At 39.4% G+C, this 14,851-nt stretch overlaps 1 protein-coding gene across 4 annotated transcripts in view; it reads right to left on the bottom strand.

Moving 5' to 3' along the window:
* Positions 1-1,428: 1,428 nt before the first annotated feature.
* PLCE1 (phospholipase C epsilon 1) overlaps positions 1,429-14,851 on the bottom strand; it is a 299,887-nt gene continuing 286,464 nt past the window's right edge. For all 4 annotated transcript variants that reach the window (XM_074382600.1, XM_074382601.1, XM_074382602.1 and 1 more), the window contains 6 exons: positions 13,030-13,158; positions 9,733-9,942; positions 6,770-6,928; positions 4,613-4,831; positions 4,075-4,287; positions 1,429-1,857 (listed from right to left, as the gene is read on the bottom strand). In XM_074382600.1, coding sequence (XP_074238701.1) covers positions 4,099-4,287; positions 4,613-4,831; positions 6,770-6,928; positions 9,733-9,942; positions 13,030-13,158 — 906 coding nt within the window. In that variant the 3' untranslated portion in view covers positions 1,429-1,857; positions 4,075-4,098. The remainder of the gene's footprint in view (positions 1,858-4,074; positions 4,288-4,612; positions 4,832-6,769; positions 6,929-9,732; positions 9,943-13,029; positions 13,159-14,851) is intronic.

Here is a 14,851-nt window from a genome sequence, read left to right as displayed (position 1 = left end):
TTCTTCTTGTTACTCTGCACAGCTTTCATTGGCCTCCAGCCACTTAGACCAGTAACTCAGTTTTCAACACCTGGTCGGCCAAACTGTTTGGCATGTTTGCTTATAGAGGCTTGATAAGGTGTTTCCAGAATATTTTTAAAATGGAGCAGCTTTGTGCATTTGTTACAGACTGATTATTTGACTGAAAGCAAACCTGCAGTACTGTACAGATTATGTCAAACTGGGATAGCCTGAATTCTGTTGACAGGAAAATGGTAGTTCTAGCCTTAAGTCTTTGACCCAGTAAGAGCTTTCAATGACATGAAAGCTGAGTGGTATATATTTAATACTTCTGTTTTTAGAATATGCAAGAATATGTGTTTCTTGCATATTCTAAAAACAGAAGTATTAAAAGGATAGTTTTATTTTTATAATTGTTTAGAAAAATTTCTCAAAGTGAAGTTTAGGAGTTTTAGTGTTTTGTAATTTGAAGAATAATATCTTAAAATTCAAAGGTACCAGTGGAAAGATAAAAGTTTGGGTTTTACTTTAGAGGAATACATATTTCATTTTAAAAAATAATTTGCTTCATCAAAGAATATGAAGAATCCTTTACACTTAGTTGGTTTTATACAGCAAAGTCTAAAAATAATTTACATTAAATGGTAAGTATGACTTGGATCAATAGCTCTTCAGTTAATCAGAAATGAAGCAATTTTACTTGAAAGTCTAGCCCATTTCAGATGTTCAGAGCATGTATTTTCATTTTAGAGGTTTGTCTTCAAGTAGCAAGATATACTAGTGCTTCTAATCCATGGCAATATCAAGAAAGCTATGTATAATATATAAGTACTGTGTCAGTACAGACTTTCCACAATAAATAAATGTATCTTAAACACCAACTCAGTCTACTTTTGCTTTAAAAAATTGTTAGGTTTCTTAAGACATTGCAATTCAGTAGATACTAAATTATACATCATTCTGAATTCATTTTGAAAACCAAAAATGAGTAATCTGTGATTATATAAGCAATAGCCTTTTTTTTTTTAAAGCAACCTGATTAACTGAATAAGCAATAACCTTAACAAAACCCATTATTATTTCTATATGTAAAAAAGTTTAAAGTAGTATGTGTTATGGTACACAATACAGGAACTAAATTGAATTTTAATGACTTTTATAGGACATACTTACACTTGCAATGCCCAAAAGCTTCCAATTCTTGGCCATAAAATGTATGGCTAAACTTCTTTTTTTGTTTTCAGACCTTTGTGCCCTGTTCCCAGTTCTCTTAGTTGGGTTGGCAAATTATGGTCCTTGGAACAAATCTAGCCTGCCACCTATTTTTGTATGGCCCCTGAACTAAGAATAGTTTTTATGTTTTTAAATGGTTGAAAAAAAGTCAAAACAAGAATATTTGTGACATGTGAAAAATATATGAAATTCCAATTTCAGTGTCCATAAAGTTTTATTGGAATACAGCCACATTCATTCATGTATGTATGGTTTGTGGCTGCATTTGTACTACAGTGGCAGAGTAGTTGCAACATATTTTATGGCCCCCAGCCTTAAAATATTTACGATTTGGCCCTTTACAGACAAGCTTGCTGACCCTTGCTCTAAGTCAATTAATGATGATTTTTCCACCTGCTGACATTTATAAAATGGCAGTCTCCTGGGCTTCATTGCAACATTCATCAGTAAATTGGTTGGTGGCAACTAGCCCTATGCCATTTTGCTTCTCCTCAGCATGGATCTCACATGTGTGAAGGCTTCAGTTCAGAAATCATCAATTTCCAGTTTAGTCAAATGAAAGTAAGTAAATGATTTTTTTTTCCACAATGTTCACTCTTTAACTTCTTGCTGAAAGATCTTCACCTGTAATGTTGTATACAGAGGCATATTAGTATATTGAAAATGAAGAAACAGAAACACAGTATAGCAAGGGTTCAGAGTTTTCCAGCCACAGTGCTGGTGGCTAGGTTTGGGGAAGAGACTATTTCCTCTGCACTCGCAATGTTAGAACATGATGTTTCTAGGCTATTTCTGCCTTGGAAATATTTCACATTCTTTAGAAAGTTTTTTTTTTTTTTTTTTAAATCACATTCAAATAAACTTCAAGAAAAGGTGGAATTCCTTGAACTATGCATTACTACTTCAGGTAAGATGAATATGCTCTTATTTTAAAATTTGTGGAATATTGAAACTTTAAAAGGGATCATTTTATAACAAATATGAAATATTATGTTACTAAACTTGTTTTGTTTTTTCTTCTTTTTTAAAGATGTAGTCTTGCTCTGTTGCCTAGGCTGGAGTGCAGTGGTATGATCTTAGCTCACTGCAGCCTCCACCTCCCAGGTTCAAGTAATTCTCCTGCCTCAGCCTCCTGAGTAACTGGGACTGCAGGCGGGTGCCACCATGCCTGGCTAATCTTTGTATTTTTTGGTAGAGACAGGGTTTCGCCTTGTTGGCCAGGCTGGTCTCGAACTCCTGACCTCAGGTGATCCACATGCCTCGGCCTCCCAAAGTTCTGGGATTATAGGGATGAGCCACTGAGCCTGGCCCTAAACTTGTTTTCTTACGAGCATATACAGAAAGGCCCTTCATTTTTTTTTTACAAATTCTCTTTCTTGAAAAGACCATTGTAAAGGAGGTTATAACATGGGATGTCAATTTACATAGATGCACCAATGACTATAAGAGAAGTCTCCCAGCTTTAAGCAAAGCTGTGAAGTCAACTGAATGAGTCTAAATATCTGCTTGCTTAGAAAAAGAAAAAAAAGTGTCATGTGAATCCATTGGTCAGAAAAAATATTTACTTGTTGTAGGACAATAGAATCTAAAGGCCATCATCTAAATCACTATCACCCTCCCCCAGTCTCCTAAAGTAGAAACAATTAGTAATGTTCATTATAGTAGGCATAACATTTTTCAGTCAGATTTCTAATGGTATTCTGTACCTAAGAAGTAGTCTTGTAGCACAGAGGGCTTTTTATATGTATAGTAGTATGTGACCAATTTACCAGCTTTAGTGTAATTTCAGCTCATTAAAGAAGTTATAGAGGTGTGTATAACATCACACTTATGATTTATTTGATACTAACTTCCGGGTATGCAAAACAATATTTAAAATTTTGACCACTGCAGAGTGTAATAGGGACACTAGTTATTTTAGGAGTTGCTTTTTAAATGTGGAAACGTGGTCTTAATGTACTGGGCCGTCTTTTGGGCCATTATAAATCAAATTTAGCTCTGTCAAGAGGCATCAGTGAGTTCTTTGAGTTTCTGCAGGTTGTGATAAAGACCGACGGTGAAGCTCTGCCACATAAGCAGCAATGCCTTCACCGTGCTGTTGATCTTGTGAATTTTAAATCTGACAACTGCCATGGGACAGGTGACAAGTGGGCTTTAATGAACCCGTAGGCTCTTTGGAAAACTAAGTGAAAAGGAGAAACTTATAATTGGTTTCCTCACACGCTTTTATTCAGGTCTCAAATAATTTGCTTTAAGATAGACAGACTGAAATTTATGTGAATATCAAACAGTAAATTTTCAAGATTGAGGCTGTTATGTTATTTTGCTTTGTTTTTAACCACCACATCCCAGATGCCAGATTTTTATTTTTTTAATTGAGGCAGAAGGAGATGAGGTTGTTGAGTCTACATCAGATCTAAATTAGAACAAAAATAAAACTAGAATCCAAAAGAATAAAAGCTGAATGATTCACAGAGCCCTTGAAGAATGTTCCTGTCAGTTTTTAATAATGAGGACAGTTGTGTGATAAAATATGGCTGTCATAGTACTTTGGGCAAGTTGATTGACTTCTTGGGGCCTTTGCTTAGTTATCTACAAAATAAGGAGGGCTAAAATTATAAAAGCTCAAGTTACATATTCTTTTTTTTCTTTACTGGCAGTGTTCAGTAGCCTATCATGTTACGTATCTTCAGAGCCCTTTTACTGTTTTAAGGTCCCATTCCTACCTGCCTTCAAGGGAAATCCTCCTATTGGAAAAGGTAAAAAACATTGTATTAATTATACCTTACAAAGTAGTTTAAGTTAAACCCTGTTCCAAGATGGTGCAATGACTTAGTATACCTGGGTTAAATATGCTGCCCTTAGTCACTGTCGGTAATCCATTGTGTCACTGGAGGACAAACCACCCACAGGTTTCTCCTCCTTGTTTTGGATACTTTCTGAGGCCAAGAGCTGAGAAGGTGCTGTAAGTCCTCGGGGCTGTTTAGTTGACTTGGTGAGCTTCTTGAGTTCACTTGCAAAAGAAATGCCTTTCTTTTTATCTTCTCGAGATGCCTGTGGGAACAAAGAACCTTCCATTGGTGTTAGGTTAATCACACTCCTCAGTCACATGACACTATTTAAGATAAGCATTTTCTTCTCTCTCTGGTAAATAGAGCTTTGGAAAGGAGGACGGAGGAACCTCCCCTCTGGGACTGCTTAACTGCAATTTAGGCCACATGTTTTTTCATACAGTGAAAACAAAGCCAAACAATTTTTTCTCATCTCCATTCCTTGACTCAGCAACTTTCTCCTAAATTTCACTAGCTTCCAGATCTGGCTACAGTGTGATTATTAGTATCAAATATTTATGAACGAGCAAAGTAACTTTAAACTTTACCTGCACCTGCTCCTTTAGCTTAAGGATGAATTTTCCTGCACCTTTCCACTTGCTTTGGGCTTGAAACACACATTCCTGATCCAGAAGGACCCGCTGAGAGGACTTTAGTGTGGTAGACTTCTTGTTGGTAGCGTCTTTCATCACCTCTTCCAAAAGCACATAGTCACTTGGATTGGGGTTGCTCAGAATGCTATAGGAATATTTGGCTTTGCATAAGGTCTGAAAGGTAAGTCATGATTAACTGAATAGAGACACAGAATCTCCAACATTTGCCTTCATTCTGTATGAAACTTTAAGGTGGAAAAATGGCCCAGACTAGAGAAGGTAATCTTCCAGATCATCTCACCTAGCTCGTCATTTTGCAGTTGTGCCCTTGTAGCTTGTAAGGTGGTCTCCCACATTCCCTCATTTAGCCTCCTCATAGCCTATGCTTTAGGTATTATCCTGAATTTCAGATGAAGAACCTTAAACTTAACACAAGTTAAGCACATTCTAGGATATGCACAGCTAGTAAGTTACAATAAAGGTCTAAACCAGATTTTCAGCATACAACAAAGCTCGTAGACATGAAAGTCAGCCAGTGAGGACAGAGTCTTGCTCTTCAGGAGCCTTTCTGTCCTACTGGGCTATCTCTATCACAGATTCGTGGCTGTTGAAAGAATTTTGAAAGTCATCTCTGTTTTCACTTAATACAAGACTGTCTTTCATTGATGTATTTATTAATTCATTAAATGTTTAGTGAGGGCCTGCTATGCCTTAGATACTGTGCTGTACATTTAGGGAGACAAAGATTAAGTTAAAGAAACATAAGTCTGGGCACTTTGGAATTCAAAGTCAATTGAGTAAGGAGGCTAATACTAACTAACCCTTAAGTAATGTTTACCAAATGTTAGGCATTGTATTAAACATCTGAACATACACTTAATCTTCACAACATCCATGTGAGGAAAGTACTATTATACTGTCTCCATATTGTCTGTGTGGTGACTTACCATGTAGTGTTTTGCTGGAGCCAATGGGAATAGGCTGGTGAAACCAGATATGGTAGGGGCATTTACACAACAGAAATAAATCAGGGCTTTTCTTTTTCTTTTACAAAGAGCTGGTTTACCAGCACACTACTATAACTGAGGCCCAGACCCGAGATCTTACTCCAGATCTCAGTAAGAAGTAGAGCTGGGATTTGAACCTAACGCAGCTTGACCTAGAGTCTGTGCTCTTAATCGTTGTGCTGTATGACTTCTCAAGTAGGTATTTAATGAATGCATACCCTAACCAGGCTATGAAGGAAGCAAAACATAGTTCTCTGAAACCATGTAAATTCTCAGAGAAGCATGACTTAGAGGAGGGGAGAGGATCAGAGCAGGCCTCCTACTTGTCCCCTGTAGGATCCCTGAGAGATGGTCAGTGGGTGCTGCCTCAGGTATTTCTGGGACCATGACATTGTCACTGCAGAGCCACTGCCGAAATCTGAGGGCTTTATAGAGATCCAGACTCCCTGTAGATACTAGTTAACTGTTTGCTGAAGGAATGAACTAGTATTTCCAAGGTTTTAACATTTTTAAAATTTATTTTTGAGACAGTGTGGCTCCGTCACCCAGACTGGAGTAAAGTGGCGTGATTTTGGCTCATTGCAACCTCTGCCTGCTGGGCTAACGTGATCCTCACACTTGTTTCTCAAGTAGCTGGGACTACAGGCACACGCTACCATGCCCAGCTAATTTTTTGTTCTTTTTGTAAAGACAGGGTTTCGTCATATTGGCCAGGTTGGTCTCAAACTCCTGAGCTCGTGTTCTGCCTACCTCAGCCTCCCAAAGTGCTGGGATTACAGGTGTGAGCCACTGGGTTGATGGGTCTTTTTTGTTTGTTTTTAATTAGAGACAGGGCCTCACTGTTATCCAGGCTGCAGTGCAGTAGCCAATCAGCCTCCAACTTCTGTGCTCAAGTGACCCTCCTGCCTCAGCCTCCCAAAACTGGCTTTTACCTGGCATGAACCAACACTTGAAGCAATTTCCTAGCCTTAAGAGGCACACACTCCCTTTTCAGGTCCCTGTGGTTCAGGAACTGCGTTCAGAAAATGAGCTGTCAGTGCATAGACATCTGTTCCAAGCATTTATGCTGAGGAAAGGATGAGGTAAGGAAGGGAGAGGCTTTTACCTGCTGAATGACATCCTGTGCAGTGCTGAGGCGGGGTGCTTTGATGACTGTTCGAGGTTGCTCTGGAGAAACATCATGCACTTGGACAAAGAAACTCTCGTCCTCTGAGCTCAAGATCACCACTTTGTCATCTTGAAAAATGTTTTTCTCTTCTAGGTTCTATGTTTAAAAAGAAAAAAAAGTGAGTAAATAAGTTTATGCAGAGTAAAGAAAGACAAATCTAGCAAAAACCTGAGCTTATATCTTGGTGATGTAGAAACTTCTTAGCGTAATATCTCATATACTATGTTATTATTTCATAAACCGTTTTAAAAGGATATACCTGTACTTCTGATGTTGACAGACCCATAACAAGCCAATTTATCTGCGATTAGCTGTGGATTTTGAGAGTCCAAATTGACTGTAAATTTGTAGAAAGACAATATACCACTTTGCCAATTAGCAAAAGCCAAACAAGAACATAGTAAATTGCATGTAAAAGAAAACCCATCCGTTTCCACAGACCTTAGCATTTAAGAAATGCTAGGCATCTGAAATGTAAACCATGAAATTGAGAGCTTGGGTGAACAGAACTGCAGTGACACGGCTGAACAAATGGCTGGAGGTAAGCCACACTGAAGCAAATTTCAACAAAATTCTCAGCAATTATGAGAATTAAATTGGCTTTTCGTGGATTATGTATTTACAGATATATGTATCTTATTAAAAATTTTCAAACAGTACAGAAGTGTATCAATAAGAAAAACCAAACTTTTCCCGTTCTAATTTTTCCTTCCCCCATCTCATTCTCCACAAGATACCCCACTGTCATTAGGTAATACACCCTTTTAAACATTTGCTGTGGATGTTCAAATGTATTTTTGTGAATGTGACTATATAAACCAATACCCATGAATTATGTGAATTTAGATATAATGTGATTGTCAGGCCGGTCTTTGTCTCTCATTACAAATGAGGATAGCTTAGTAAGAGGGAGACTAATAAAGGGGAAGGAGAGGCAAAGTAAGTAAACAGTAGTTGACCTCATCTCAGCACGTGAGGACTTGGCAGGAAAACCCCTTTATATCCAGAATTCTAGCCTCATCTCTCCAGACCAGAATACTGAAATGGTGCTAACTAGAAGAATCCATGGATTGTCACTATCCTGGAAATTCCAACAAGAATTGTCCCCGTTGATTAATTAAAGTCAGAAGAGAGAACTGCCACCAGGTGGCGCCAAAAATGCAACCAGGGCCAGAAAGGACAGGCTCCTGAAGCTTGCCCCAGTCATTTCATTAACGTTGCAATCATGGCTCTATAATTACATGATTGTTAAATAAATAAAAATATATAATCTGTCTACTTTGACTTTTTTCAGTGAGTGAAAAAATTTTATTGAATTTTTGAATGAATACTGCATTATATAATGGAAGAGGGGGAAGAGACGAGCTAGTGTCTCTTTTTATTACCTAAAATGAGATTGTATCCTATGTATACTATTTCACAACTTGCTTAATAATATATCATGGCATTGATCATAATATATTTAACCAGTCAGAGAGTAAGATTGAGAGGTAATTCACATAACATAATTTATAGTCTCAGTGTCCCCCAAACCAGGAGGCAAGAAATCAGAGAAAACCAAAAAAGGTTCTAAATTGCCATATAAAATGTCCCAACAATGATGCATTAAGCATTACTTTTAAGAGAGCACTTTTGAGCCTCCCTCAGAGCTTACTTTTAAGGTGTTTCTAGCCACATTACTTTGAATCCACAGGTTATGAACAGAAGATAATAACCTTTGCTTATATCCCTTTTTACTAAGCATTTCTGTACACATTGTCTCTATGTATGATGTGAGTCTCATAATTGAGTCAAGTAGTTTCTATATAGATTTTACAAATTTAGGGCAGTGAGGTTTACAGAAGTCAGGTGACCTTTTCATTTTGACAGAACCCTGGTTTATGCAGTAACAGAAGGCGGCACACTGAATACAAGAAGATGTGGTACCTGGCATATTGAAAGCCAAAGAGACAAGAAAATTATTAAAGGCAGGCAAGAGAGATCAGAGGTCACAGACAGCAGTTGAGGAATTTTCATATGTAGGCAAACTACTTATATATTGTCTTAGTTCCACAGGATAAAATAAATGGAAATACTTATAGCCCAAATCTGTATCCCATAATAGTGCCTCTTGCATTCAGTAATTAATGAATTAATTTATTCAATTGGCAAGTATTATTTGGGTATCACTGTGCACCAGGTAAACCTAGATACACTAAATGTGATTTGTTATCTTTTGAGATATATTTCAGTCATTTCAAAAATTTCCTAAGGCATATAAAGGAGAACTTGCCATATTTTACTCATCAGAAAAAGCTTGTTAGCCTTCCCTTCTGATTTATGCTCCCCTTTTTCTTCAAAATGCTTTCTTCTACCAGCATTTTGAAAGCATAATTCTGAGGTCTCTACTGCCTGTTGTCATATTTATTTGTTTATTTTAGGCAAAGTCTTGTTCTGTCACCTAGGCTGGAGTGTAGTGGTGTGATCTTGGCTCACTGCAACCTCTGCTTCCTGGGTTCAAGTGATTCTCCTGCCTCAGCCTCTGGAGTAGCTGGGACTACACGTATCCACCACCACGCCCTGCTAATTTTTGTATTTTTAGTAGAGAGGGTTTTCCCATGTTGTCCGGGCTGGTCTCGAACTCCTGACCTCAAGTGATCTACCCGCTTTGACCTCCCAAAGTGCTGGAATTATAGGCGTGAGCCACTGCCCCCAGCCTAAGGGATGTTTTTTAGATTGAACTTAGAGATAATATTCTGAATATGTGCAGAAGAATAAAACTCCTCATCCACATTTACTTAAGAATAATGTAAACCAAGTTGCAATTACAAGAAATTCTGAATTTTAGGGAGGCGGTGAGTGGTAAATGGCTAATCATGTAATGAGTTATTACTGTGTAGGCTGCATCTGGACATACTTACTTCCTGCTGAGTTTTTAAGACAATCCTGCCCACGTATCCCTCTTCTGGAAACCAGCTGCTTAAAATTTGCATGATCTCTTCTTCTGGACCAATGGTTCTCTGAAATGGTTGTTTCCTGCATTCATTCTTTTCTTTAGATATAAAATATTTTTCTTCCATCAAAAAATAGTCTGTGGCAACAGGTTTGATGTCTTGTTCAGTTGTCAGAATCTAAAGAAAAAGTTAAGGCAAACTCTGAGGAGTGAGGCAAAAACTTAAATTGACATTCATGGTAGTTTAATATGCAATTTATAAGTGAAACTTACTTTACTGTATTGCATAATTCTTTTTGGAAGATCTAAGAATTCTGTTATGTTCAGAATGGATTGTTTATGTCCATTCCGGGCAATGGCACAACTTATTCATAATCCCCAGACAGCATAACTATTTTCCCACTGCTGGAATGAGAGCTCCTGCTGAATTAAAAATTTTACGTTTCTCATTCCATGAACTTAGCCCTTTGTAACCTTGCAGTACAGGATTGAGGACAAATAACCTAGTTTAGCATTTACTAAAATAATGTTTTTCTCACATTGGAAATAGTCGTCTTCTCATGGAAGGTTTGTACGGCTAGATTTTCATGTGATCTAAGTTCCCGGGAATTATTTTAATAAACTCTGACAGTGTGCTTAAAGGGATTGTTTTCTTTGTTGGTTATTGATCCTATGCAGTCAAACAGGGCAGCTGAGACAAAGCTCTGGAACCAGACAGACCTGAGTCTGACATCTGCCTTTAATACTTGTTGGCTACTTATTGGGTAAGACAATCCCTCGGAGACTTGTTTTCCCATCTACAAAATGGGAATTGTAATAGTAGCAATCTTAATTTTGTTTTGTTTTATGGTTGAAGCATAAAGTGCAACTTGGGTATGTTAATGAAAACTCAATAAAGAAAAGCCATCATTATAGTTTGTTGTTGTTGTTGTTGTTGTTTTTTGAGACAGTTTCCATCACCTAGGCTGAAGTGCAGTGGCATGATTCTGGCTCACTGCAACCTCCACCTCCCAGGCTCCAGCAATTCTCATATCTCAGCCTCCTGAGTAGCTAGGATTACAGGTGCACACCACTATGCCTGGCTAATTTTTGTATTTTTAGTGGAGACGAGGTTTCACCATGTTGGCCAGGCTGGTCTCCAATTCCTGACCTCAAGTGATCCATCCACCTTGGCCTCCCAAAGTGCTGCGATTACAGATACTATAGTTATTTTTACCAATGTATTCTTACTCCTGTTGTACAGATTGTTACAAAAGGCTGAACTTGAAGGGAGTAAAAGTCGCAGCAAAGAAACTCCCTTTGTTGCCTTCCTGTGAGAAGTAGCTTGCCAATGAGCCAAAGCCCAGAGTGAACATGTCTCGCAGGGAGGAAAAACAATGTGATGTACTGAGGATGGTGGGAGTGGAAGGTTCAAGAAGGTTTAGGAAGACACAAATCCCTCCACCCAGCCCTTGGTCTGTAATCGATGCTGTGCTGTTGACTCAACAGAGGGCCAAGGGAAATATTACAGGGATAATTCGGGATGTGATGCTTCTGGGCCACCTCCACAAGAGGGCCTGCTGAGTCCTGCTTTACCTGCTTTACTCTGCTGTTTTGCATGGGTGACAGTAAAGCAATGGGCTGCTGTGGGTGGCTCATGGAAAGTTTTCCTTTATAAAACTTCAGCAGTGCATTGTGATAGTGGACACTCAAGTACATGAACTGATGTATGAAAACAAAACCAAACCCAAATAAACTTTTGGCAATAGCTTCTGTTTGATAATCTATGAAATGTGACACCTGAGCCATTTTCTCTATTTAAGTCAGTTATAAAATGTTGGACAGAATGTTGGCCTGTCTATAGAGATGTGCCCTCAAAGGACACAGCCATTTATTAACACTTAATATTTGTGGTGGTTCAGTTGGTTTTTAATTCCTCCAAAAGTTATGACCCCAGCTACATTTCATCATAGACCCTAACTTCAGAGGGAGTTCAAGGGCCATTCCCTTGGTCATTGCTTCCTTTGGTGCACCCCTATATAGGAGAAGGAATTCTTTTTTATTTTTATTTTTTGAGATAGAGTCTAACTCTGTCACCCAGGCTGGAGTGCTGTGGTGTGATGTCGGCTCACTGCAACCTCCGCCTCCCGGGGTCAAATGATTCTCCTGCCTCAGCCTCCCGAGTAGCTGGGATTATAGGTGTGCACCACCACGCCTGGCTAATTTTTGCATTTTTAGTAGAGATGGGGTTTCACCATGTTGGCCAGGCTGGTCTCAAACTCCTGAACTCAGGTGATCTGCCTGTCTCGGCCTCCCAAAGGGCTGAGATTACAGGTGGGAGCCACCGCGCCTGGCCTCAAGGAGAAGGAGTTCTGAAATGGGTTAAGGATAAAATTGTCTACAAGGATATTAGGCCACTGTGCCAGGCAAGGGTAGTGCTTCTAGTCTGGTGAGAAAAAGGAATTATGCATGGGCCCTGCCTCACCCTTTGGAGGAGATGCCCTCCCTGTTTGGATGCTGCTGCGTGTCTGTGGCTCTCTCACTCTTAGAAGTCCCCCCTATGGATGGGGACCCTGCCTGCAGAAGGCCACAAAGATCCTTTGGAGGAGGATCTAGGGCAGAGGTGGTGCAGCATGAGGAGGCTTAGGCTAGTTCCGCTACAGGGCTTGGGGTAACAGGTTTCAGGGTCTCCATCCCTCTTTCTACCACCAAAAGGAGAGGACCTCAAATTTCAAGGTCAGGTGCCAAGGGAGGGGAGCAAGGGGGCTGCTCAACATGCAAAGGAAGGCTGTAGGCTGGAGGGGCAGGAAATGTCCTGGTCCATGTGGCCCATCCTGACGCTCTAAGAATTTGATTCAACTCCTTGAATGACAAGCAGATTCCATTCACCTAACATGCTAATTCTGATTAATAATCTCTGTGTTAAGAAGGAAGATTAGGCCCATGTCTAGGCTTAGGGGGAAAGTGTGTATATGGTTGGAAGGCCACTCCTTCTGGTCTTTATCATTCTAGAGTCTAGTATTTTATATATCTTAAAAATCATTGAAAAATCTTCTCCACAGGTTAAGGTAGTTTGTCTACTGGTACCAAGATCCATCAGATGATCCTTGGAGTGGATCCTAATGTTGAATAACACATCCGAATAATCAAAAGGCGTATCATCAACATAGACTTTTGTGCATTTATGTCCATCTGTGTATGTTTACACATGCAGACATTCATACACACACAAACATCCATACATCTTAGATTTTGGATTCTTCCAACCACAGCTCAGTGGACTTACCTGCTGCAGAAGCTGCTTTGCCTTGGTGCCTCCATTAATAGTGAAAACGGTAAAGGGCTCTGGCCCTGGGACTCCATGTACCGTGACTCTGTGAGTCTGCAAATATTTTCTTTCTTCTGTATTAAACATCTGTCAAGAAGATCACATGGCTGCTCATTCATCCTTAATCACATGATATTTCTAGGCTCTATTTAATACAGAAGTGCTAGTACTTAGAAGTATGGATAGGAACACGTAAATGCAAAAGGTGCATCTTACTGTGGTAGAAGAGGCAATGGTACCTCTTCTTTAATCATTTAGTGAGGATATTTCGTAAGTACATCACCAAAATATTAATTTAAACTACAGTGTCTCCATCATAATTAGGGGCTGATATTATCTGAAATGTATGTTAGTTCTTACTTATTAGCTGATGTTCCACTATATCTACCGAGTTCCATCTCTCTTCAGGGTACTGGGATAGAGATTTGGATGATAATAAAATGTTCTGCCCTTTGAGAGTGCACCATTCAGACACATAAATCATAATGCAAAAATACATCTGTTAGAAGGAGCTTGGTAAGTATGTAACTCAATTCTTTGAGCATTTTGTGTATTAAGAAATATTCATTCAAAATAAATCATTTATGGAAAGCTTATAGCGAATCAGACATTATGCCTGTCCCTAGAAAATGAGGTACCAATGGGACACTAACCCTGCCCTCAAGGGCTTCCAGTTGAATGAAACAGCTAGAGGGAAAAGTAGGCAGTTGTAAGAAGCATGGTGAGTTCCTTGGGAACCCAAAGGAGGTGGCCTAGAGAGGCTCAGGAGAAAACCAAGGAGGACTTTCTGAAAATGGTATCTGAACCAAATCTTGAAGGACTCACTGTGATTTAGCAGATAAAGAGTGAGACAAGAGAACCCCAAATGGATGTAACATGTACGAAGACTTAGAAGTAGCCAACAGCAGGGCATTCTGGGAAACCCAACAAGTTCTGTCACTAACCTGTTGGAGGGAGAAAGGCTGGAGATGAAGGCAAAAGCACAGCCATTCAGGGCTTTGCCTAACTGGCTAAAATTTAGACTGAAACTGGCAAAATGAGGACCTGAGGGCGGAAGTATATTGTTTAGCATGTACTTCATTTTTATTTGGGGTAGGGAGGAGAGGCTGGCTTTGTTATACTGGCACAATGTGATTTGATTTAATCAGTTTTACTGAAGTATAATTTTCATACTGTAAAATGCACACATTCTAATTGTATGGTTTAGTTTGCACGATATTAAAAATATTAAATAGTTGCTGACATTTACAAAACCCCAGATGTCCTGGTGCTCTTGAAAACCCAAAAGATATGACCACATCACAAGGCAACAGGCAGCTGGAGCTGAGAGCTAAGTGACAGCTGCCCCTCTAAATGACTCATGAGCTCTCTGCTTTCTAAGAGTCTCTGCTCAGCCCAGGTCCATGCATGCACATCATCATCTTGGCACCCTCCTGGCATGTGAATTTGTTACTTCTGGTATAAACTATACCCTGAAAGCAATGGAGAACTGATGGAGGGTTTTTAGCAGAGGAGTGACACGATCATATTCAGATAGATCTGTTTGGGAGGTCCTAGAAGAGGACAGAGAGAAGGGGCAAACCCAGAGGAAATGAGACCAAGGAGCCCTCTACCACAAGTCATGTGAGAATGAACCAGGGCCAAGGCAATAAGGACAGACCAATATGAATGGATTTGAAAGATACCAAGGAAATAGAATGATCAAGTCTTAAATGGGGAAAAAGGCCAAGATGATCTGCAGCTATTGGCTTCAGCGATGGAGAGTGTTGCTCTCCATGGT

This window comes from Saimiri boliviensis, chromosome 12 (genome assembly GCF_048565385.1).
Source record: "Saimiri boliviensis isolate mSaiBol1 chromosome 12, mSaiBol1.pri, whole genome shotgun sequence".
NCBI lineage: Eukaryota > Metazoa > Chordata > Mammalia > Primates > Cebidae > Saimiri > Saimiri boliviensis.
The sequence above is the reverse complement of the archived record's forward strand: the minus strand, read 5'-3'. Positions and strand labels throughout refer to the sequence as shown.